The sequence below is a fragment of the Lemur catta genome, chromosome 2 (genome assembly GCF_020740605.2).
Source record: "Lemur catta isolate mLemCat1 chromosome 2, mLemCat1.pri, whole genome shotgun sequence".
Taxonomy (NCBI): Eukaryota; Metazoa; Chordata; class Mammalia; order Primates; family Lemuridae; genus Lemur; species Lemur catta.
In genome coordinates, this window is record NC_059129.1 from 107,643,735 (window position 1) to 107,665,765 (window position 22,031).

Here is a 22,031-nt window from a genome sequence, read left to right on the forward strand (position 1 = left end):
GAAAATGAGCACCACATGTACTCACCATCAAATTGCTATTAACTGATGAAAACTTATGTACACATATGGAAGTAACATTGACTGGGTGTTAGGCAGCTGGAAGGTGAAAGGAGGGGGATGGGTAAAGTCACCTAATGGATATGGTACATGCTCTCTGGGGATGGGTATACCTGTAGCTCTGACTCAGGTGGTGCAAAGACAATTTATGTAACCAAAGTGTTTGTACCCCCATAATATTCTGAAATTTAAAAAAAAAAGTCTATTTTATCTTATATGAGAATAGCTACTTCTGCTTGCTTTTGGTTTCCACTTGCATGGAATATTTTTTTCCAGGCCTTTACCTTGAGTATGTAAGAATCTTTGTGAGTTAAATGGGTTTCTTAGAGATAGCATATATTTGGGTTTTTTTAATCCATTCAGCCAATCTATATTATTTAAGTGGAGTATTAAGAGGATTTACATTAAATGTTAGTATTAATATGTAAGATATTGTTCTGTTAATCATGTTGATTATTACCTAATTGCTCTGTTTTGTCCCTGTTTTAATGTTTTATAAGAGTTGTGGATTTTAACTTTGAGGTGTTTTTACACAGGTGGCAGTCAATTATTCTGATCCAGTTATAGAGCACATTTTTTTTTTTTTTTTCTGAGACAGAGTCTCACTTTGTTGCCCGGGCTAGAGTGAGTGCTGTGGCATCAGCCTAGCTCACAGCAACCTCAAACTCCTGGGCTTAAGCGATCCTACTGCCTCAGCCTCCCGAGTAGCTGGGACTACAGGCATGCACCACCATGCCTGGCTAATTTTTTCTACATATATTTTTAGTTGTCCAGATAATTTCTTTCTATTTTTTTAGTAGAGACGGGGTCTCACTCAGGCTGGTCTCGAACTCCTGACCTCGAGCAATCCACCCACCTCGGCCTCCCAGAGGGCTGGGATTACAGGCATGAGCCACCTCGCCCGGCCTAGAGCACTTTTAAGAATTTCTTGTAGAGCAGGCCTAGTGGTGACAAATTCCCTTAGCGTTTCCTTGTCTTCAGGGCAACATGTTTTCCTCTGGCCCAGAGTGGGTCTAGAAATGCCATCCAGGAACTACGGCCTAGAATCAGGGGCTTCAGGAGTCCACTTGGTACTTTATTTTACTGTGGCTGAGCTGGTACCCAAGTTATGAAACAAAGACCTCTGAACTCTGTCCTTTCCTTTCTCCAAGTGGAAGAAGACTCTCCCTGAGCTGCACTGCCTGTATTTGGGGGAGGGGTAACACGGGCACCAGCTTAGCCACCACCGCTGCTGTCTCACTGGGTCATATGCACCCCAGGTTCACTGGGTCTGAGCCAGCACAGACACAGGAATTCCCCGAGGACTGCAGACTTTGTGGCCTCAGTGCCCTAGGAATTCATTCCAGCTCCAAGGCCACTTTTTGTCAGTTAGTGATGGGGCTTGCTAGAACTTGAGTTTTAGGGTGGAGGATTTCCTTCTGAGTGGGCTGGCCTAAATGTTCTCTCTGTGGGCCCTGGCAGATTTCTGCCTTGTGCTGTATTCCACTGTGACAGGGTGGCCCTGGGTTCCAATGACTTTTCTGCCCCTTCAGTGCCTCTTTCCTTGATATAATGTTAAAACCACGTACTGTGATCACTCACCTGAGTTTTGGTTCTTTTGAAGGTGCTTCCTTGTGTGGATAGTTGTTGAATTGGGCATTTGTGCAGAGAGACGATTGCTGGAGGTTTCTAATTAGTCCATCTTTCCCTATTTTCAATCCTTGCAATACTCCTACAGAGTGGGATATTCTGTGTCTTTCCCCCAAACCAGACAATTCTTCCTTCGCTTATATGTATCTGAATCAATTTAACACCAAACTCCTACTCTGAAGACTTTTTAATCTCTGCAGCATCTTGTCTTCTATACCTGTTCATTTGAAGGTGATTTCTTATGTTATTTGTTGGTCTTTTGTGAATGGCACTTCCTTTCTTAAGGGCAGATTATAGCATAAAAATTATATAAATGTATTTAATACTTTTTTACATATAGTAAAGAGATGAAATTTAAAAGATAATAATTTTTTTTTCATGGAGTATCTACCGATTTAGGGGTTATTGACATTCTCTAGAACACAGTTCAGAACACCGTACCTAAGATAATCAGAGGCAGATGGTCACCAACTGTTGTTAGGTTTACTTCACAATAATCTTAAATCATCTAGTCTAAATCCAAAAGTACTAACTTAAATGAACTCAAACCTGAGACATGGTCAAGTTGTGGGGCAACTTAGTTCAATGTCCAGGGAAGTGGATGGATACATAGGGAACTCATTTAGCTGTAGTGTATTTTATGGAGACTAGATCATCATGTGTCTAGGTGTCTTCAAAGACACTTAAAAGTACTTGGAGTGAGGGCAGTACCTAAAATCTAAAACAGATGTTTTTCCTCTTAAACCTCAAAACAATCCTAAGCCCTTTGTCTGCATCCAGCTCTGCTCAAGATTTCTTCATTAGAAAACTGTTCCTATCCAATTCATATGCAATCTAAGAGGACTAACTTTAACAAGTCCACATTCTTTAACTTTTAAGTCTGCTTGCCACTGTTCATACCAACAGAATTCCACAATCTTTCCAGGCTCATAAGCACATTTATCCCAGCTGGAAGCTGCTTAAGTCTCCCTGCAGATGTACAGTAAATCTCAGTCTTTAAAGTAGTAATTTTATTTTCTTAAAATCTACACCTTTTTCCCCAGATCCTCTATATTCCCACTCCAATCTGAGATCCAAGAATTTATACTTATTAAAAATAATGTTTGGTAAATATGATTATTGGCAATCAAAATCAATTGGAAAAGGTACTTTTGTTTAAAACTGCTGGTTTGAAAGTATACATTCAACCACAGTACAGTAAAAGTCAAGGGACTTTTTTATGGCATAAAACAACCAGAGAACAAGAGAGAAGCAACACAGTTTATGAAAGCTAGAAAGCAGATGGTAGCTGGTAATTGGCCTAACAGACCTGAAAAATCTGAAACCCAAGCCAGAAGTAGAAAGAGATAAGAGGCAATATGATTTGTACCATAGAATCTGTAAAATGCTCAGGAATCAGCAGCATCAGTCACCTCTGTAAATGGGGCAGTAGGTGGAGTTAAAAACAGAATTAGTTAAAGCTTGTTTAGGAAGAATCTCCCTCAGATCTCCATTCTCACTGCATGTAGCCAAGCAATTGCTTCTCCCCACCCTAGCAGAAGATGTGAGTTTTAATCTCTAGATATAGTTTTTCAAAAACTTCTGACCTGGGGGACACTAGGCATAGTTGAAAGCAGGGACACTATATTGAACAAATGGAAATTAAGTTGAAATGTACATACTGAAATTTCATTTCTTCAGCCGTTTTCCCCAACCTGGCTCACAGAATGTTGACATTAAGTCTCTATTCTTCAGGTAGTAGGTCAGAAGAGCCATTTCTAGCAAATCTACCCCAAAGAAGTGACTTCAATAAAATGACACATTTTGAGAGTCACATTTAAATTCTCTGACTTATTCTAAGTTGAAGCCTATAATCAACAAGCTCCACCAAAGTTCATATTTTATCCAATATAAGTGGATAGCCCGTGGGAACTCCAGAGATTTGAGAAAAGTATGAAAGACAGAGGCCAATGCAAACAGATAAAAAAATTACTTGGAAGGAACTATGCACTTTTAAGAAAACTTTTTAAAAAATCCAAATACCATTAATGACTTTGGCAATATAAGAGGAGACATTACATGTAAGAAGAACAGAATAATATATACACACATCTGGCAGACAAAAGAATTCTTGGAAATTAACAACATGATAGAAGAAAATAAAGATGCAATGGAAGGTTTGGAAAATAAACTTGGGGAAATCTCTCAGAAAGTAAAGGATTAAGATAAAAAGATGGAAAAGAAAAAAAATAAGGAAAATTAGAGGACCATCCAGGAGATCTAATATCCTACTAAGATTCCAGGAGAAAGGGAAAATGGAGAGAATAGGATGGAATAGGATAAGAAATTACCAAAGAAATAACTCAATAAGTTTTTCTCAAATGGAAGAGCATGGATTTCTAAACCGAAGAGTTCCAGTAGATAATCACCACAGTGGAAGGATACACGCCCACACTGAGATGCATCATGGTGCAATTTGGGAACACTGAAGATATGGAGAAAACCCTAAAGTTTGCCAGAGAGAAGGAACACACCAAGCATAAAGAATCAAATGGCATTGAACTTCTGAAAAACAAGTGGAAGCTGGATGATCATATTTTTACAAACTTTATCTCTTATTCACTCCTTATCAGGAAGCTACTGGAGCATGTGCTCTTCCAGAAAAGGGAGTACAGCAAAAAGGGGAAGTAATGAAATCAAGGAAACCAGGGACCGCATGCAAGACAGAGGAGAAAGAAATCCCTAAGGTGATGGTGAAAGGAAAACACACTACATGGTGGCAAAGTCAGCCCCTCTATAATACGACTAGCCCTATATCTCAAGTGTTAGAGGGGAAGACAGTTAAAATGCTAACAAATATATGAATCCTTAATGTTTGTTTTTTTTTTTGAGACAGAGTCTCACTCTGTTGCCCAGGTTGGAGTGAGTGCTGTGGCGTCAGCCCTAGCTCACAGCAACCTCAAACTCCTGGGCTTAAGCGATCCTACTGCCTCAGCCTCCCGAGTAGCTGGGACTACAGGCATGCGCCACCATGCCTGGCTAATTTTTTCTATATATATTTTTAGTTGTCCAGATAATTTCTTTCTATTTTTTTAGTAGAGACGGGGTTTCGCTCTTGCTCAGGCTGGTCTCAAACTCCTAACCTTGAGCGATCTACCCGCCTCGGCCTCCCAGAGTGCTAGGATTACAGGCGTGAGCCACTGCGCCCGGCAGTCCTTAATGTTTTAATGGGAAATTACTGAGACTTCTCTCAAATAGTGTGTGGTGGTTTTAAAACATGTCCAGAAATCCTTTGAAACTCTTTCCTTCAAGAGATAGAAATTAATTTCCTCCCTGCTTGTATGCTAGACTGAGTGATTTGTAATGAAAAGAAAAAGTGAAAGTGATGAGCTCGGTCTTCAGAGCCTACCACCATAAGAGAAGTGAGGTCAGGAAGTTTGCCTCTGTGTGTGGCTGAGGTGGAGGCTGTGGGTGAGAAAGCCTCATCTTTCTTATGCAGAAGTCAAAAAACAATGCCTCAAAACTGAAAAATTAAGAAAGGGCTATATGAGCATGTTATGTACAGAAATGCAATAAATAGCAGAAGAATTGGTTACAAGAGTAGAAAGGAGGTGATGGTATGACACAGGAAATGGTAGCAGAGGAGGAAGTAGCTGGAGGTTGTGGAGGGAAGGGGAAGTAGGCAGGTGATTAAACTGTTTGCATGAATACATTTTTAAAAAGTAAATTAAATAAGAAAAGAGAAGCAAGATAATTACTAAAATCATCACTCAAATATATGGAAAGAATCTGTAAATGTTACCAACGATACTAATCGTGCTTTATGCCTTTTGCATGCCTAGTTCTCTTCAAGGAGTCCCCTAGATATGGTCATTACAGCTACAGAAAGAAATACCTACATGACATTAAGCTCTGGTTAAAATCTTCTGGTGTTTTCTGAATGGATTCAAAATAATTCTAGGACGAAAATCATAATAATATTCTCTTTCACCAGAATCTTTTAGTGTTCTGAGATGAAACAAATCTCTAGCTATCACTTTAATTAGCTGTTGTGGCTATTTTTTTCCTCTATTAATTGAAAGTATGAAAAACAATTTTAGTTTTTGGGTAGATTTCCTTCATTTTAGCCTTTGCTTCTATTTACAATGTCACTCAAAAAAATTTAAAGCTGGAGCAATTTGATTTAATAAATATTTATCAAGTGTTTATTACATGATTACAATCTAGTGGGGACAGGCAAGACCTGCAGCCAAATAATTATAATGCAATGGGATTTGTACAAAGATTCATATGATGTACATGTCAGAGAAATAGTAGAGCGGCAGAAGCGACAGTTTATCAGGGGTAAAGAAGGGGAAGAGCATTACAGGAAGAAGAAACAGCATGTGAAAAGGCAGAGAGGCTCCATTGCATTGTGTATTCAGAAAAGAAACTAGCTCAGCATTGCCCCTGCTCTGGGTGCAAGGGCTGGAGAGAAAGACAAAAGGCAGGTCACAGAAGGCTTCCTTCATCATCATAGGGGACTTATACTTAGCAACATGATGCAGACAATGGAGAGGCAGGAAAGAAATGGGTGATGCCATTGAGTATGGATGGATCATTCTGATGAAGGATTTGTTTTACTTTATGTAATGACTATCATATAAACAGAGAAAAATAGAGTCGTATAATAAACCACCATTGATGTAGATTTAACAGTTGTTAATATGTCTTAAAAAGTGCTTATTAAGGACAATTTCAAGAATAAACAAAAGTGAGAAAATGATATAATAAAGCCCTATGTACCCATAAATCAGTTTCGACAATTATCAATTCATTGGCAATCTTATCTATGTTCCCACACTTCCCTCCATTACCAGATTATTTTGAGGCATATCCCAAATAACATATCATTTTATCTGTAAGGACATTTATTAAAAAACACAATACTATCATCACATCTAAGAAATAACAAGGATCCCTTAACATCATCAAATAGCCTGTCAGCATTTAAGTTCCTTGTTTGCCTCATAAAAGTATTATCTGTTTGAATTGGGATTCAAATAAAGCCCATCTATTGTGAAATTGAAGTGCCCCTTAAATATATTTTTATTTAATCAATCCTATATTGTAGACATATGATTCATTATTTTAAAAAAATTAAATGTGGTAAAATATATGTAACATGAAATTTACCATCTTGCCATTTTTAAGTGTACATTTCAGTAGTATTTAATGCATTCACACTGTTGGGAAACCATCACCAACATTCATCTCTGCATCTTGTAAAGCTGAAACTCTATACTTAGCAAACAATAGTTCCCTATTTCCCACCCAAACAACAGTTCTCCATTTTCCAATCATCCCAACCCTTGGCAACTGCCATTCTACTGTGTGTCCCTATGGATTTGACTACTTCTAGGTACTGCATATAAGTGAAATCATATTTATTTGTGTTTTCGTGACTACCTTATTTCATGTAGCATGATATCCTCAAGAGTTATCTATGTTGTAGCATGTGTCAGAGTTTCCTTCCTTTTTAAGGCTGAATAATAATTCATTGTATGTATATATTCGTTTTGTTTGTACATTCATCCATGGATGGACACTTGAGTGGCTTCAATGTTTTGGCTATTGTCAACAATGCTGTTATTAACATGGATATACAAATATTTCTTTGAGACTCTGCTTTCAATTTTGGGGAATATATAACCAGAAGTGAAATTGTTGAACCATTTGGTTGTTCTTTTTAATTTTTTGAGGAACTACCACAGTATTTTTCATAATGACTGTACCATTTTACATTCCCACCAACAATTCACAAAAGTTCAATTTCTCCACAACCTCGTCAACACCTGCTATTTTCTGGTTTTTTGATAGTAGCCATCCTAATGGGTGTAAGGTGTTATCTCATTGTGGTTTCGATTTGCATTTACTTAATTATAGTTGAGCATCTTTTCATGTGCTTATAGGTCATTTGTATATCTTCTTTGGAAAAATGTCAGGCTCCTGAGTCCTAGTTGATGTCTATCACTACCATATCACGACTTCCGTTTTCACTAATTGTGTCATGCTAATTGTAACTTTTACTTGTAGATTGAGTTCTTTGCAAAGCCCAGCAGATTCCGGGCTTCCTTGTAGGCTCCCCTTGTTTGATGATAATCTGGTGAAGGTTAGTGTTTATTTAATCCAGTACCTTTTGAATTTTAAATATGTTCTGGTCACAGACAAACTATTCTTTGGAGATTTTTAGGGGATAAAAATGATAGTAAAAATTCTAACTGAATAAGTTGGGGGTAACAAAGTATTCTCAAAGATCATTATTTACGTCTCATTTTAGAAGTTTCCTGGCCTGACTATCAGCCATGAAAAAAGGAAGGAATTTGGTAAATACCAGCCATCTAAAAACTAAATAAGTTAAAATGAATTAAAATTAACTGCTATTTTTAAAATGCCAATTTTAAATGTTTCAGACTTAGCACCAAATAAATAGCTTGTGTTGGTGATTACAAAGCGAGAGTAGCTTCAGCAGGCTAAAGCTACAATCCAAGCTAATAAATAAGAAAAACCACATCCATAATTTCTCAGAAATATGAAAAAGTGTTAACAAATGGAACTGTTTCTATCAAATATAAGGAATGCAATATGCAGTATATAGAAACTGTCTATATACTGTGAACTCTGCTGTGATTATTTCATCCATTTTGCCACTGAAAAGAGATAAATACACCAACTGTTTTTATTGGTAGACCCTTTTCTTCATTACAATAAGTAAATGAGATGAATAGATTCTCTGAGGATGGATTCTGTAATGTGTGGAATTCATGCTTGCTATCTTATAAGGAGTTATTTGTATATGAAATCTTGTGGACACGAGATTGAAAATTGAGATATATAAGCAAAAAAAAGTAAAAAAAATCCTCATGCCCATTTCAAATATATGGCTGATCTATAAGCCTTTCACAGCGCATGCTATGAAGCAATTCAAAATTCCTATGGCTATACATGTTTAACTAACATTAACTCCTCAACTTGCCACCCCTTGGCATTTTGCATGGTATTCTTTATTTTTTCCGTCTATATTTTTTCTCGTCTAGCTTTTTTAGAAATGTTATTCCTATTTCTGTCACACTGTCACCTTTTAGTCTGTCTTGCAAGAATGTAACATCAGCAGCCAAATGAACCTAGGAAAGAAAAAAAAAGGCCTGCGTCATTCAATTAAAAAAAAAAAAAAACCTCTACGTTTTTCTCAATCTCTTTTTTTGGCTTTCTTTACTTCCCTTATGAAATGACAAAAAAGAGCTTGTTCTGTGGATAAAGGACCCTTTACTGTGTGTCCTCCAGAGATAGTCTGGCCGTGTGTCAGCTCTGTGGTGTGAATCTGCAAAGAGAAGGGCAGGCTAGGTCTGCCCCAAGTAGGATGACTGGGACACCCAGACACGTAGGCCCGTGCCAAGTTTAGCTCACAGTGCAGGGACGGACGATGGATCCATCTCAAGAAGAACACAAATTCCCACCTCAAAGATGGCCTTGACCCAGTGTGCTTGGCCAAGCAGAACTTCCAAGGATAAATGGATTCTGTAACGATTCCTCTCAAACTGGTTTGCCATAGATCATTCTTTCATTAGCTAAATAACATAATCGCTTCTTCTAACAACATTTAGCAGTCACTTATGGCTTTGAGAGCTTTGAAAAGAAAAAAATCGACTAAATAAATTATAGATATAAAATTAAACACTGAAATTACAGGCATGAATATTTGATACTCAGACCTCCTTTTCCTCTATAAAGCACTTCCCGTTTCCCAGACCCTGTAGGCTTACTTCTCTATTCATTCAAATGTGTTCACATAAGCAGCACGATATTGCTGATTCACCCTCAATAGAGTATTTGGTTAGAGTTATTTTAAGTCATTGGGATAAATAAGACAAAGAAGTGAAAGGACCTCGTAAAAGCAAATAATATGCAAGAAATGCCTGGGTCTAGCAGGCAAAATTAATTTTTTGGCTCTTATCTGACTCATCCCATCTCTCACCAAGAATTCCTTAGTCAACCAACCTGGATTTGTTAAACCATTAGTTTGCCAAATTGGCTCACACAGGGTGCAAAAACCATGGCTTGAGATGCCTATTACCCAAAAGAAGGATGCAAATTGCATTTTGAAATACAGAAGCTAAATTTACCCTCAACTTCTTTTTCCATAAGATTTTTTATGTCTTTGTTAAAATTTAACAGAAAATTGATTAAAATAACAAGGAGACTATGTTGAAGCTATTTGAATATTTGGGGCCACATGAGGTCTGATACCTGTCTGTCATTTAGCATGTATAATCAACCGTTCGTTATCCACGAAAGCTGGAGAGTTCTTTACCCAATTTTTGACCCAGTTCTGTGATTTCTCCCTTTACCCCTAAACTCCCAGAACTCTTCCCTTCCCCTTTCTTGATCTTATGGCCACAGACTGTAGGACAAGCCTGAAAATAGGCCAACATAGAAGCATGGAGGATCTGTGTGAATAATACATTATTGTTTTACACTTTTGGATTACCTGTTATTCTATCCTTCTCCTAGTTATCACAAATAATTAAAAATTACATGCATGCCTTATTACTGGGTAGGTCAATACTTGTCTAGACCTTGGTTAGTATCTGGTCTCACAATTCTTAATAGCTAAGCTTCTGTAAAAATGAGACTTTGTTGACTGTTACCTCTTCCTAAGATGACAGATTGTTGTCTTCTCCCTCCACTTTCCTGAAACAACTTTTACCACAGCCCTCCCTCATCTTTTGGTCCTTAAATGTTCTGAATATTTTTCAGGTCTTGTTTTACTTAGATTGTGCTATACTTGATCTTGTTAATCACTCCTTGAAATACTCTCCTCCTTTGTTTCTAGGACTCCTTTCCTGGTATTTTTCCTACCTCTCATTATTCCTTCTTAGTATCTTCTGCAACCTTTGGGTTCTCTGTTTAAACTATTCATTATATTTTGTTCTTCCTAGGGCTTTATTGGTGACTCCCTTTTCTTTTTGCTCTACAGATTCTCCCTGGGCATTCTTTGCCAGTTCCAATGCCTCTTCCTTCCACATCTCTCTGTGAGCCCAGACAGGTATAAACAACTGCTTGCTGGACATCCTCGCTTGTGTGTGTGTGTTAGACACCTCAACGCCAGCAGGTTCAACATTCAACTCCTCATTTTGTTTTTCCGAAGCCTGAATGTACTCTTCCTGGCTTTGCTCTCTTGGTTAATAGCACAACCATCACTACAAGTTGCTCAGAAACCTAAAAGTCATGTCTGCATCTTTTCCCTAATCTAGTCCCTTTCAGCCAATTCATAACTTTGTCTTATCTGTTCTGTCTTTTGTATGTTGTTCAAATGAGTCTTCTCCTCTCCACTCCTACTGTCGGGGAGTAGGGTTCCCTCCTGGTTTTACGTGAGGTTACCACCGTCAGCTTCCTGACTGCTCCCCTCTCTTCCTTCAGCCCGTTCCCTCTTGTATACTTTCACTTGGCTGATAGAGAAATGAAATTCCTAGAACAGAAGTTTCAAAATATTGTTCTCCTCTTTATAAACCTGTATTGACTTTCTGTTGCTTTTAATATAAAAACCTGAATTCCCAAGCTTGTCATATGAATCCCTTCTTTCATCATGCTTCTGTAAAGACTATTTAAACCCCCTTTCTTGTGACAATCTACATATCAGCCATACTGAACTAATTCAAGTTCCCTGTTCCTTGAATGAAACATTCTTTCTGTGTCTTTGGACATGCTGATCCTTCTACCTGGAATATTATTAACATTTTCCCCTGCTCCCCTTACTGAAGGCCTTTACCTACCTCTTATTTTTCCTTCAACAGCCAGTTCAGAGTTTCTCTTGGAAGTCTTTCCTGCCTCAGGTCCTCCCATACTCCTCAGTTATACTTTACATATCTGATTTTTCTATCTGACAGAAGATGCTTTAAGAGCAGTGACTGTGTCTTGTTCATTTTTGCATGCTCAGTGCCTGATACTGAGCAGATACTAATAATTGTTTTAATTAAGCCAATGGATAATTCATGTGTGGAAGCCAGCCTCCAAAATGGCCTGCAATGATCCCCACCTCCTGTTATTCGTGCCCTCAGGTGGTCCCCATCCACGTTGCACCAGTGTTGGCAGCACAAGCTGCCTTGCCGTGATTACAGCTACAAAGATGTCTATGTGGCCAGGACCTTCATAAAGCCTCTAGCCGACTTCCAGCAAGGCACTGAGGCTGTGTGAGTGAGCTTGGAAGTAGGTTCTCCAGCCTCAGTCAAGTTCTCAGAAGCTAAGCCCCGCCCAAGAGCTTGACTGCATGTATATTAAGTAGTCAAAAACTGCTTTGAAGCAATGAAAGACTCTGAGCCACAACCACGCAGCTAAGCTGCTCGTAGATTTCTGGTCCTCAGAAACTGTGTGAAATAATAAATGCTTGTTGTTTGAAGCTATACTATTTTGGGGGTAATTTGTTACAAAGCACCAGATAACTAATATACTCTGCAAAATGAATGATGTGCTTTACCATTTCCAGGGCACCTCTGATAATCCCGCAGAGCAAGTTGCAGTAGCACAGAGAAGATCGCCCAGCAGGGAGCTCTTCCACAAACTCCACCAGAGGGTTCTTGTCTAGAATTAGGGAAAATGCATTTCTGCTTGAATTGTTACAGGTCACACTGGGTGTAATTCCCAAGTACATCTTGAAAGCAACCTGGAAAAGAGGAAAACAAAATTTGATAGAACTACAACTAGAACAAATATCTATTAGTAGAGAAACCAAATACCCCGTTAACAGGCATTGCGCGCAATGGTTAAGCACACAGAGTCTGTAGTCAGGGAGTCTGGGTTTACACTTAGCTTTGCAATTTATTACCCTAATGACAAGTGGAAGTCTTGAGTCCTTTTATTTTTATGGAACATCCTAAGGGACTAGTTTTCTGTGGAAACAATATGGTTTATAAAAAACAGCATTAAGGCACTATTTTCAAAAAACTTTTTTTTAAAGATAGATATTGTTTAGCAGGGTAAGACATTAAAATGTTATTAATCGTCAATATGTCAGTATGATATTTGTCACGCTGATCCTAGCAAAGGATTAACTCCTGAATTAGAAGGGACCAGGACACATTTCCCACAATGTTAAGGTGATGGTCAGAGCAGGTGAACAGATTAGACCCAAGAATGTGTTCTGGGAAGTTGAGGGAATCATGTTACAGTAGTCTCCTTTTATCCAAGGTTTCAGTTACCTACAGTCAAACACAGTCTGAAAATATTAAATGGAAAATTGCATAAATTAACAATTCGTAAGTTTTAAATTGTGCTTCTGAGTATCGTGATGAAATCTCTTGCTGTCCTGCTCCATCCTACCCAGAACGTGAATCATCCCTTTGTCCATTGTATCCATGCTACCTGCCCATGAGTCACTTCGTAGCCTCTCCTTTACCTGATAAAAAAAACACGGTTATTTATAGGGTTTGGTACTACCCACGGTTTCAGGTATCCACTGGGGGGCTTGTTTTCAGGTATACCTTGTGGACAACTGGGGACTACTCTACTACAGATGACAAGTCTCTGAGAAGGAGCAAGGGGTAGTGAATAATAGAAAAATAGAGTAACTTCTCAAAAAAGTCCGCTGTTTTACAGGGCTTAAAGGAATGGGAGAAATCTTGGACACTGTGTCTTTTAAACCCCTAGTTTTGCAAATGAGTAAATTGGTGTTCAGAGAGGTAAAATGATACACCCAAGGCCATACTGTAACTTAGTTCCTTGGCTTCTCATCCAGTGCAATTTCTTTTTATAAAACACACGGGCCTGGACTTTGAAGTTTATTCATGAAAATTTGTCAGTTTGATACCTTGTCACTTTTTAAGTGCCTTAATTAATTTAATTTTTAAAATCAAGAGCAGTATAGGAGAGAAATGAAAATAATTTTCTTAAATTATTTAAAATTAGAACGTCTAAGAGGTTCCTCATTCATGCATTCATTCATTCAACAGGTCCTTACTGAGCGCTCCCTGTCTAGCACAGTGCCTGGCACATACTAGGAATTCAATGGCCATTTGCAAAAGAAACTATTGAGTGAGCATCCATTCTGTGTTTTATACCATGTTTAGACCCAGAATGCATGAATATTTAGGCAGTGTTTGCCAGGTGGGCAAGGTTGTTGTGGGGGGGAGGTGGGGCAAAGACATTCTATGTAGCGGGCACCTGTCATAGTCTTGAAATACAATGATCAGGTTCAGGGTAGGTCTATATCTAACCACTTGTGTGCAGTGGAGAGCCCTAAAGGTATGAACAGGCTAATGCAGAATTGGATTTCTGTTTTAGAGGTCTCTTCTTGTCAGCATAGAGGATGGATTTAGGGTTATGAGTGGGAGAAGGCATGAGGTCAAATGTGAGATACTAATCAAAAGTTTGCTACAATAGCCTAGGAAAGAATTGATGAGAACCCTTCAAAATAAACCCTCCCTAAACTTTTCCATATAAAATTCAGATTTTCAAAATCCTAAAATTTGGTTCAAGTCCCTAACTCTAGCCAGTTTAAGAAGATATAAAATGAATCCCTGCCTTCTGAATCTTAAGTGACACAGCAAGAGAAAAAAAATCATGAAATTCTAGGTTTGGAGATTTGATTTGGCTCCCAATCAATTGCCTGAAACCCCTTTCTGCTCATGCTGGTTCCTTATGCTGGAAAATTCCTAGGCCATTATTTGTATGGGTGAGAATTTCTTTCTGATTTTCAATCCAAGCCACATGGAAAGAATATAAAAACGAAGTCTGTGCACTTTGAATTTTCTCAATTCTCAGCATTTAGGCTGCAGTATTGTGGCCCAATATCCACCAGTAGGAGGCATTATCTGAACACTGTTGGGAAATATTCATTCCTAGGGAATGACATTGTTTCCTTATCTGGCTGAATTCGGTCTGTGAAGGAGGACTGCTGTTTCTAATAAAGAGCTCCACCCTCAGCCACTGCCACAGCTGCTCGGTCGAAAACAAGGGCAAAGCATCGTTCCTCTTTGAGCATCTCCAACATGGATGCTTTTCAGGGCATTTTGAAATTCTTCCTTAACCAGAAAACCGCTATTGGTTACAGTTTCATGGCTCTGCTGACCGTGGGAAGTGAGCGTCTCTTTTCAGTCGTAGCCTTTAAGTGCCCCTGCAGCTCTGAGAATACGGTCTATGGGCTGGTGTTCCTCTTTGCTCCTGCCTGGGTGTTACTAATCCTGGGATTCTTTCTGAGCAACAAGTCATGGAGACTCTTCACAGGCTGCTGTGTGAATCCCAGGAAAATCTTCCCCAGAGGCCACAGCTGCCGCTTCTTCTATGTCCTCGGTCAGATCACTCTGAGCTCGTTGGTGGCTCCCGTGATGTGGCTGTCTGTGGCTCTGCTCAATGGAACTTTTTATGAATGTGCCATGAGTGGGACGAAAAGTTCAAGACTCCTGGGGCTGATTTGCAAGGGCAAGCCTAAAGAGTGCTGGGAAGAACTGCACAAAGTACCTTGTGGCAAAACCAGCATGCTACCCATGCACGGTGAAGAATTGAAACTGTCCCTTCAGGCCCAGTCTCAGGTAAGAAAGGACAAACTCACCTTTTTCTCCCAGCGTGAGCTTGAAGTATTCTCTCTGGCTCCTTTCAGGCAGGGCTGAGTCTGAGTATTGCCAGAATATTTTGAAACTAGATGGAAATTGGAACATGATGCAGCAGCATTACGACTATCTGAGGAAAAGCTTTTTGGAGGCTGAATGACTCAGAAAATTGCTGATTGGTTTATGTCCTTTCCATTTCCAAAAAGAAAATATCCTCTGGATTATGCATATGTAAATATTTAAGTACTTTAAAACAATCTCTTTGGGTTGACTTTGTAAATAAATAATGCATAACACTAAATCATACACTGAGTGTTAGTGGCAGAGCGGTAATTAGAAATTACTGCCTTCTCTCATTTATTTTCAAACTGGTTTCTCAGAGAAATACACACACACGTTGTTCATCTATTAAATTATAGCTGAACCAAATGAGTTAATACTTGTGAAAGTTGTGTGTAATATAATTAGTGTAGAGATTCCTTTCAATGATTTCTGGCAACTGCTGTCTCTGTGAATAATTACTGTCAAGACTGAAAAGAATTTGCCATATAAAGTAGGAATCAGCAGTCTTTAAATAGCCTTCAGTGAAAAGTGACCATATTCTCTAGGGAGATTATGTCTTATACTCTTTGTGCTGGGCAGCTAAAAAAGTTCTTACATTACCTCGGAAGCTCAAGATTTGGGGCATTGTTTTATTTAACAGAAGGAAATCATAACTTTACCTAATTGATGCAGGGAAGTAGCTTGTCATCCTTCCAGGTACATGAGCACAAATCCAGATGTACAGCCTCAGGGAAAGACTTACTTCCTGCTTATGAGTAGTAGGAATTGCATTCCCAAAATCAAAACAAGCAGTAAGAGTAAATAAACAGATCCACAGTTTGTCAGGAATGCTATTTGTTTCAGAATAAATGCACTGAAATCGTTAAATTTTACTTTTTCAACAAGGATTTGTAGCAACACATCAAGGCAAGGTCTATTTTTAAAAATCATACATCCCAAAGCTAGTTAGCAGTAAAGTTACACTGTTCATAAACTGATAAGCCCAAAAAATGCCCCCAAACAAAATCTTTCATTTGATGTGTAAAGCGTATCTTAGATAAAAACATGTCAGGCTCCCAAATGTCTTGTGTCTTTTGTTAAAGGAAGATATAAATTATAAATGTTGTGGCAGAATGAATGACTTATGGTCTATGTCCTAAGGCACCAGGTTCCATTCAATTAGTGCCAGGTCCAAACATTTATCACTGTGTGAGCGTCTCTTCTCTAAACACAGGCACAAGGAAATCATGCACATCCTGTCATAGCTTAGACTGGGCATCTTGCTCTGTTGACTTTTCATCAGAATGAGAAGGACCTGGGGCTGATTTCCATGGGAGGATGCATGAGGGATTTGGACAAGAGGAGGTGGCATTGCATCAATAGCAGGTGCTGACCACAGAGGTTCAGGCAGGCAGGAGGCAACGTATAGTCCAGACCAATAGCTGGGCATGTGGGTGAGGGTGGAAAAGGTACATTCATCCCTAGGTGGGGCAGAGAAACAAGAAATCCAGCTGGGTGACTCTCTGTTCTTAAGGAAGGTAGATGAAGTAGTGGAATGAGCTCAGCCTTGGAATTGGCTGGCCATGGGTTTGAATCCTGATGACTCATTAGCCATGTGACTGAGAGTTAGTCGTTTGACCTCTCTGAGTCCAGTTTTCTCATAGTTGAGGGTAAAAACATCTACCTTAGAGAGCTGTTGGAATGTTTAGAGATAATAAGCATAAATGGGCATAAAGCTTCTGGTACATCGTAGGTGTTTCAAGTTGGTGTGGAAAACTTTCAGGGTCTGGGGAGAAGACTCATGCAAAACAGGACACTATTAATTGAGGGCTGGGGAGGGAACATTCACCATGCTCTAGTTCAGCTCTGTGTGCTGCGAATTACAGGGGGTGGGAAGCGAGGACTTGCTGCTCGGCACTCTGGTGAGGGCAGGTCAATGCTAAGGTCATGTGAAAGGAGAAAGGGGATTGAAGCTGATCGAATAGTTTATAACTCAGCTGGAACTGGCTCAGACACTGAGGGAAGATGGTCTCTAGGAGGCCCAGGTGTGGGGAAAGAGGAAGGTAAACAATGAAGGAAAGAGGAAGATCTGGGGTAGCCAACCACAACTGATTCCAGGGAAATAGAAGGGTTTTCACATGTTGGTAGTTGTGCCTCACTCATTAATCATAGGTACAGAATCATATTATGAGTTCAGTAATGCTTTCACTTTAAATATTGTATGTATACACTTGAAAAATAGCAGCTTGCCATAATAGCTAAAACTCACTGAATGCACATGTGTGTCCAGGATCATTTCATTAGATCTCTAAAATTACCTCCGTAGGTGTGTAACCCCCCCATTTTATAACTGAAGAAACTGAGGCCCAGAGAATACCCACAGTAAAGGAAAAGTTGGAATTTAAACCCAAGTACTGCCAATCCAGACTTGGCATTTTTGCAGAGGCTGCAACCCTTCATAACTTTGTGTCTGAGCCAGAGGTTGGAAACCACTGATTTAAAGCTTATTTGAGGTTGTGTTATGGTCTGAATGGGTTCATTTGCAGATTATTGTTTCTATTTCCAAATAGGGCCTATCTGCTAAGGAATACTAAGGGTCATTTAAGCTAAATATCAAGAGACACTTTGAAAGAGATCTGTTAGTTGTCCCCAAACATAAAGTTAATCCCAATTGTGAAAATAAAATCAGAACAACAAAAATATTTAGAATATAAATTGAGCTACTTAAACTTTTGCTGTTACAATTCAGAAAAAAATAGCTGAACCATTCATATTCAGAGAGGAGTTTTTTTTTATAATTATCAAAATTGTGAACAAATAATTCTTAAGGTATGAATAATCTTAATTTTTTCTCAGGCTTTAAATTCTTCTAGCTTCGGCTTCTTTATTGTATCATTTCTGTCTCCCTTTACCATGGATAGTGAGTAACTACACTTCGTTTTGAGAACGTCTGCTGCTCTCTGCAAACAAAGTCAAGTCACATGAGAAAAATTGGTTACTAGCCGTGTATTTGCATTTATCAATGCCTAAAAGCACCTGGCTGAAGAACTGGTCATTTGCTCAAATGACTACATTTACTCATGCACAGAGTTCTTTCCTCTAACAGTTAATACTATTTGAGAGCTTGATGTATCCCATTCTTGGACAATCTATACTTTTTGCTCTTTTCCAGTTGCCTGCCTTCTGGTTATTTCTTTGCATACCAGCAGTGTCAGGTAAAAGAATAGAGATCAGGTAAACTTTATCTTCATTTTTTCTATTTAAATAAGTGCTTAAAAATTAAGAAGAATGATTTCAAATGAGGTATGGCAATGACTGTGCTATTAATTTAGCTATACATTTCCCAATAATACCACCCCAGCTCCCTGAGAAGTGACTTTGCTTTTGCATGTCCTCAATATTTCTTTTTTCCTAAGATTCTAGGATGGTGCCTGATTGGTTCAGCATCTTTCTTTTCTCTGCTCACCATTTGCTATGCTCGCTGCCGATCTAAAGTTAGCTATCTTCAGCTGAGTTTTTGGAAGACATATGCACAAAAGGAGAAGGAGCAGTTGGAAAACACATTTCTGGACTATGCCAACAAGCTGAGTGAGAGGAACCTGAAATGCTTTTTTGAAAACAAGAGGCCAGATGTTATTCCCATGCCCACTTTTGCTGCCTGGGAGGCTGCTTCAGAGCTGCACTCTTTCGACCAGAGCCAGCAACACTACAGCACCCTCCACAGGGTGGTGGAGGATGGTCTGGAACTGAGCCCTGAGGAGGATGAGACGACAATGGTCCTTGTGGGTTCTGCCCACAATATGTAGCTCATTCACCATCACTGACTCGTGGTGTCGAGTGGTACGCTTATTCTGAGATCCTCTGACTGTATCAACAGCAATCTGTGTATCTGTATTTTCTTACATTTAAGGTTTTTTTTTTTTTTTTATTTACAAGACAGTAACACAAAGGAAACTGCTTTGAAGCTCTCAAGTGCAGTGTCAGGATGTGCTCAAATTGATAACTGCATGGTGACGAAGGTGCTCTTGCATTGGCGCAGAGTTGGGCTCTGTAGGCTCAAACGCCACTCCAGGTTCTGAGATTTTTGTCATTCAACAGAAAGACTCATGAAAGTGGATCTGCCACTCTCTGTCTGTATTGGTCACAGAATCCAGAGGCAGAAGCAGTGGCTTGTGAGTAAGCAGGTTACTCTTAGCATAGATTAACCTGCATGACGCATCTGCTGTGTGGTCAGCAGGAGTCTTTGTCCTGTAAATCCATCCCACTGTCTTTCATGAAATTCTATCCTTTGAAATTCATTCCCTCGGTATTGGAAGGCTTCAGTTCTCAAAATGAAAGAATATGATGACTAAAACTCGGTTTTTCACACATTTTCAGTGTATACTGAAAACATGTTTCTGGAGGCATGGCTGCATCATGACTTTTGTGGGCTCTGGGCACTTTTGTCTCCGTGGACCACTTTCTACATTCAAAATAGTAATAAAAAATAAATATATACACACATGTACATATTTATGACTGCATCGATATAAAAATGAATATATTAATATTATATGTTAAAAGACTTTCTTCAACCTAAACGTTTATTTATTTCCTTCTGGTTTTAAAAGAAATTAAAAACCCTTCTGTGGGGCCCTACAAGTATTGTGGGCCCTAAGCGCGGTGCCTACTACACTGTGGGCATGTCTTGGTCTGTTTGGGTTACTATAAGAAAATACTATAGTTTGGGGGCTTATAAAGAATAGAAATTTATTTCCCACAGTTCTGGAGGCTGCGTAGGTCGAGATCAGGGTGCAAACATGGTCAGGTTCTGGTGAAAGCCTTCTTCCAGGTTGCAGACTGCTGCCTTCTCACTGTGTCCTCACGAGGTAGAAAGTGCAAATAAGCTCCCTCAGGCATATTTTATAATGACACTAATTCCATTCCTGAAGGTTCCACCTTTCTGATCTAATTACCTATCAAAAACCCCACCTATTAATACCATCACCTTGAGGGGTAGGATTTTAACATGAATTTGGGGGGAGGGGGAGTAAAACATTCGGACCATAGTAGGGTAAATTGGCCCTGACTAAAGGTCTGAGGACACTGTCTAAAGCAATACAAGTATAAAACTGTTTTGCAGTCTTACATTTATCAGGAATAATGTAAATTTTGCATTCTACCATGATATATATCCATAGGAGTTTATATCATACATATATAAATTCCCCTTAAATCTCTGAGGGAATTGTGCTTAAGGAATAAGAACCATGTTTTGTGCTGTGGCTTACACCTTACATCACTGGACGTCCATGTTCCCTAGCTTGAGAAAGCTGAATATTACTCCTTATTACCATGAAACATGATGACAAACTGAGGGGAGAGTCCTATGTAAGACTCAGAACACATCTGTGATACTGTTACTTATAACAGAAATATATCTTTGGTCTTGATTTCCATTCCTGGAGCAGAGCTCCTAAAACTCTTGAAATCTCCAAAGTGCTGTGTCGTTTTGTTTGCTAACAAGAGGACTGACAGCTGGGGGCTCCTGATGGCCTCAGGATGGGGGCTGGCTGCCAGGGAATCCAACCCCGAGATTAGAGGGTTGGACTTTCAGCCCCATCTTCCAGACCAGGGGAAGGGAAGAGGGGCTGAAGGTTGAGTTGATTACCAGTGACTAATGATTTAATCAATCATGCCTAAGTAATGAAGCCTCCGTAAAACCCCAAAAGGACAGGATTCAGCGAGCTTCTGGGTTGTTCAACACATGGAGGGCGGCATGCTCAGAGAGGGCATGGAAGTTGTGTGCCCTTTCCCCCAAAGCTTGTTCTATGTATCTCTTTCATGTGGCTAGTCCTGAGTTGTATCCTTTTACAATAAACTGGTAATAATAAATAAAGTGCTTCCTTGAGTTTGTGAGCTGCTCTTGCAAATGATTGAACCTGAGAAGGGGATCATGGGAAGGTCTGATTGTAGCTGAGTTGGACAGAAGATGTGGGTTACTTGGGGACCTACTGCTTGCAACTGGCATGGCATCTGAAGTTAGGGAAGGTCTTATGGGACTAAGCTCTTAACCTCTGCATTTAAGTCAAGTTGGTATCAGAAGTGAATTGAATTGTGGGACACCCAGCAGATGTTGGAGAATTGGTCAGTGTGGGTGAAAACCCACATGCTTGGTGGCCAGGAACATTCAGTATTAAGTGTGAACATAAATGGGAAAACTGTTTTTCCTTCATACATACAATACCCTTGGGAACTTAGAGGTGCAGGGTCAGTAGTGTGTGTGTGTGTGTGTGTGTGTGTGTGTGTGTGTGTGTGTGTGTGCGTGTGTGTGTATCAGGGCCAGGACAGGGATTAGGGATACCAGGGGCAGAGGTGTCAGGATGGAGGGAGATAAAAGTGAGCAAAGACAATTGTTCGTTCCAGCAGGTTCTCATCCCAACTCCTGATCCTAAATTCCATTAGAACAGTCCTTTGTTCAGGAATAAAACAAGTCCAGGGAACCTTATCTATGAACAGCCTTGGAGGGGATGGGTGAAGACAGGGAATACAAATTGTTATCTGTTCCTGGATGTCCAGAGGGAATGGGGTGAGCCAGTTTTGATAGGGGAGACTTTAGAAGTACGGACACTTAGCTTTCTTAGTTTGGGCTCCCTAGAAGCAGAGCCTGATACAGGAAGCTGTGTGTAAATGATTTATTAAAAGTGAATACTCTCAGGAGAAACCTATTATATTAGCAAGATAGACACAAGAAAGAATATAGTT

General features: G+C 39.5%; 2 protein-coding genes across 3 annotated transcripts in view; one reads left to right on the plus strand and one right to left on the minus strand.

Moving 5' to 3' along the window:
• Positions 1-8,233: 8,233 nt before the first annotated feature.
• The window catches only part of TRAPPC3L (trafficking protein particle complex subunit 3L), a 36,469-nt gene continuing 22,671 nt past the window's right edge, over positions 8,234-22,031 (minus strand). Inside the window, exons 4-5 of the mRNA XM_045544233.1 lie at positions 12,179-12,364; positions 8,234-8,828 (exon numbers count right to left, since the gene is read on the minus strand). Of these exons, the coding sequence (XP_045400189.1) occupies positions 8,709-8,828; positions 12,179-12,364 (306 nt within the window). The 3' untranslated portion in view covers positions 8,234-8,708. The remainder of the gene's footprint in view (positions 8,829-12,178; positions 12,365-22,031) is intronic.
• CALHM5 (calcium homeostasis modulator family member 5) overlaps positions 14,619-22,031 on the plus strand; it is a 32,624-nt gene continuing 25,211 nt past the window's right edge. Inside the window, exons 1-2 of one of the 2 annotated variants that reach the window (XM_045544232.1) lie at positions 14,619-15,227; positions 18,704-21,161. In XM_045544232.1, coding sequence (XP_045400188.1) covers positions 14,688-15,227; positions 18,704-19,093 — 930 coding nt within the window. In that variant the 5' untranslated portion in view covers positions 14,619-14,687 and the 3' untranslated portion in view covers positions 19,094-21,161. Of the gene's footprint in view, positions 15,228-18,703; positions 21,162-22,031 lie in introns of those variants that run through there. The other variant, XM_045544231.1, reaches the window with a different exon arrangement.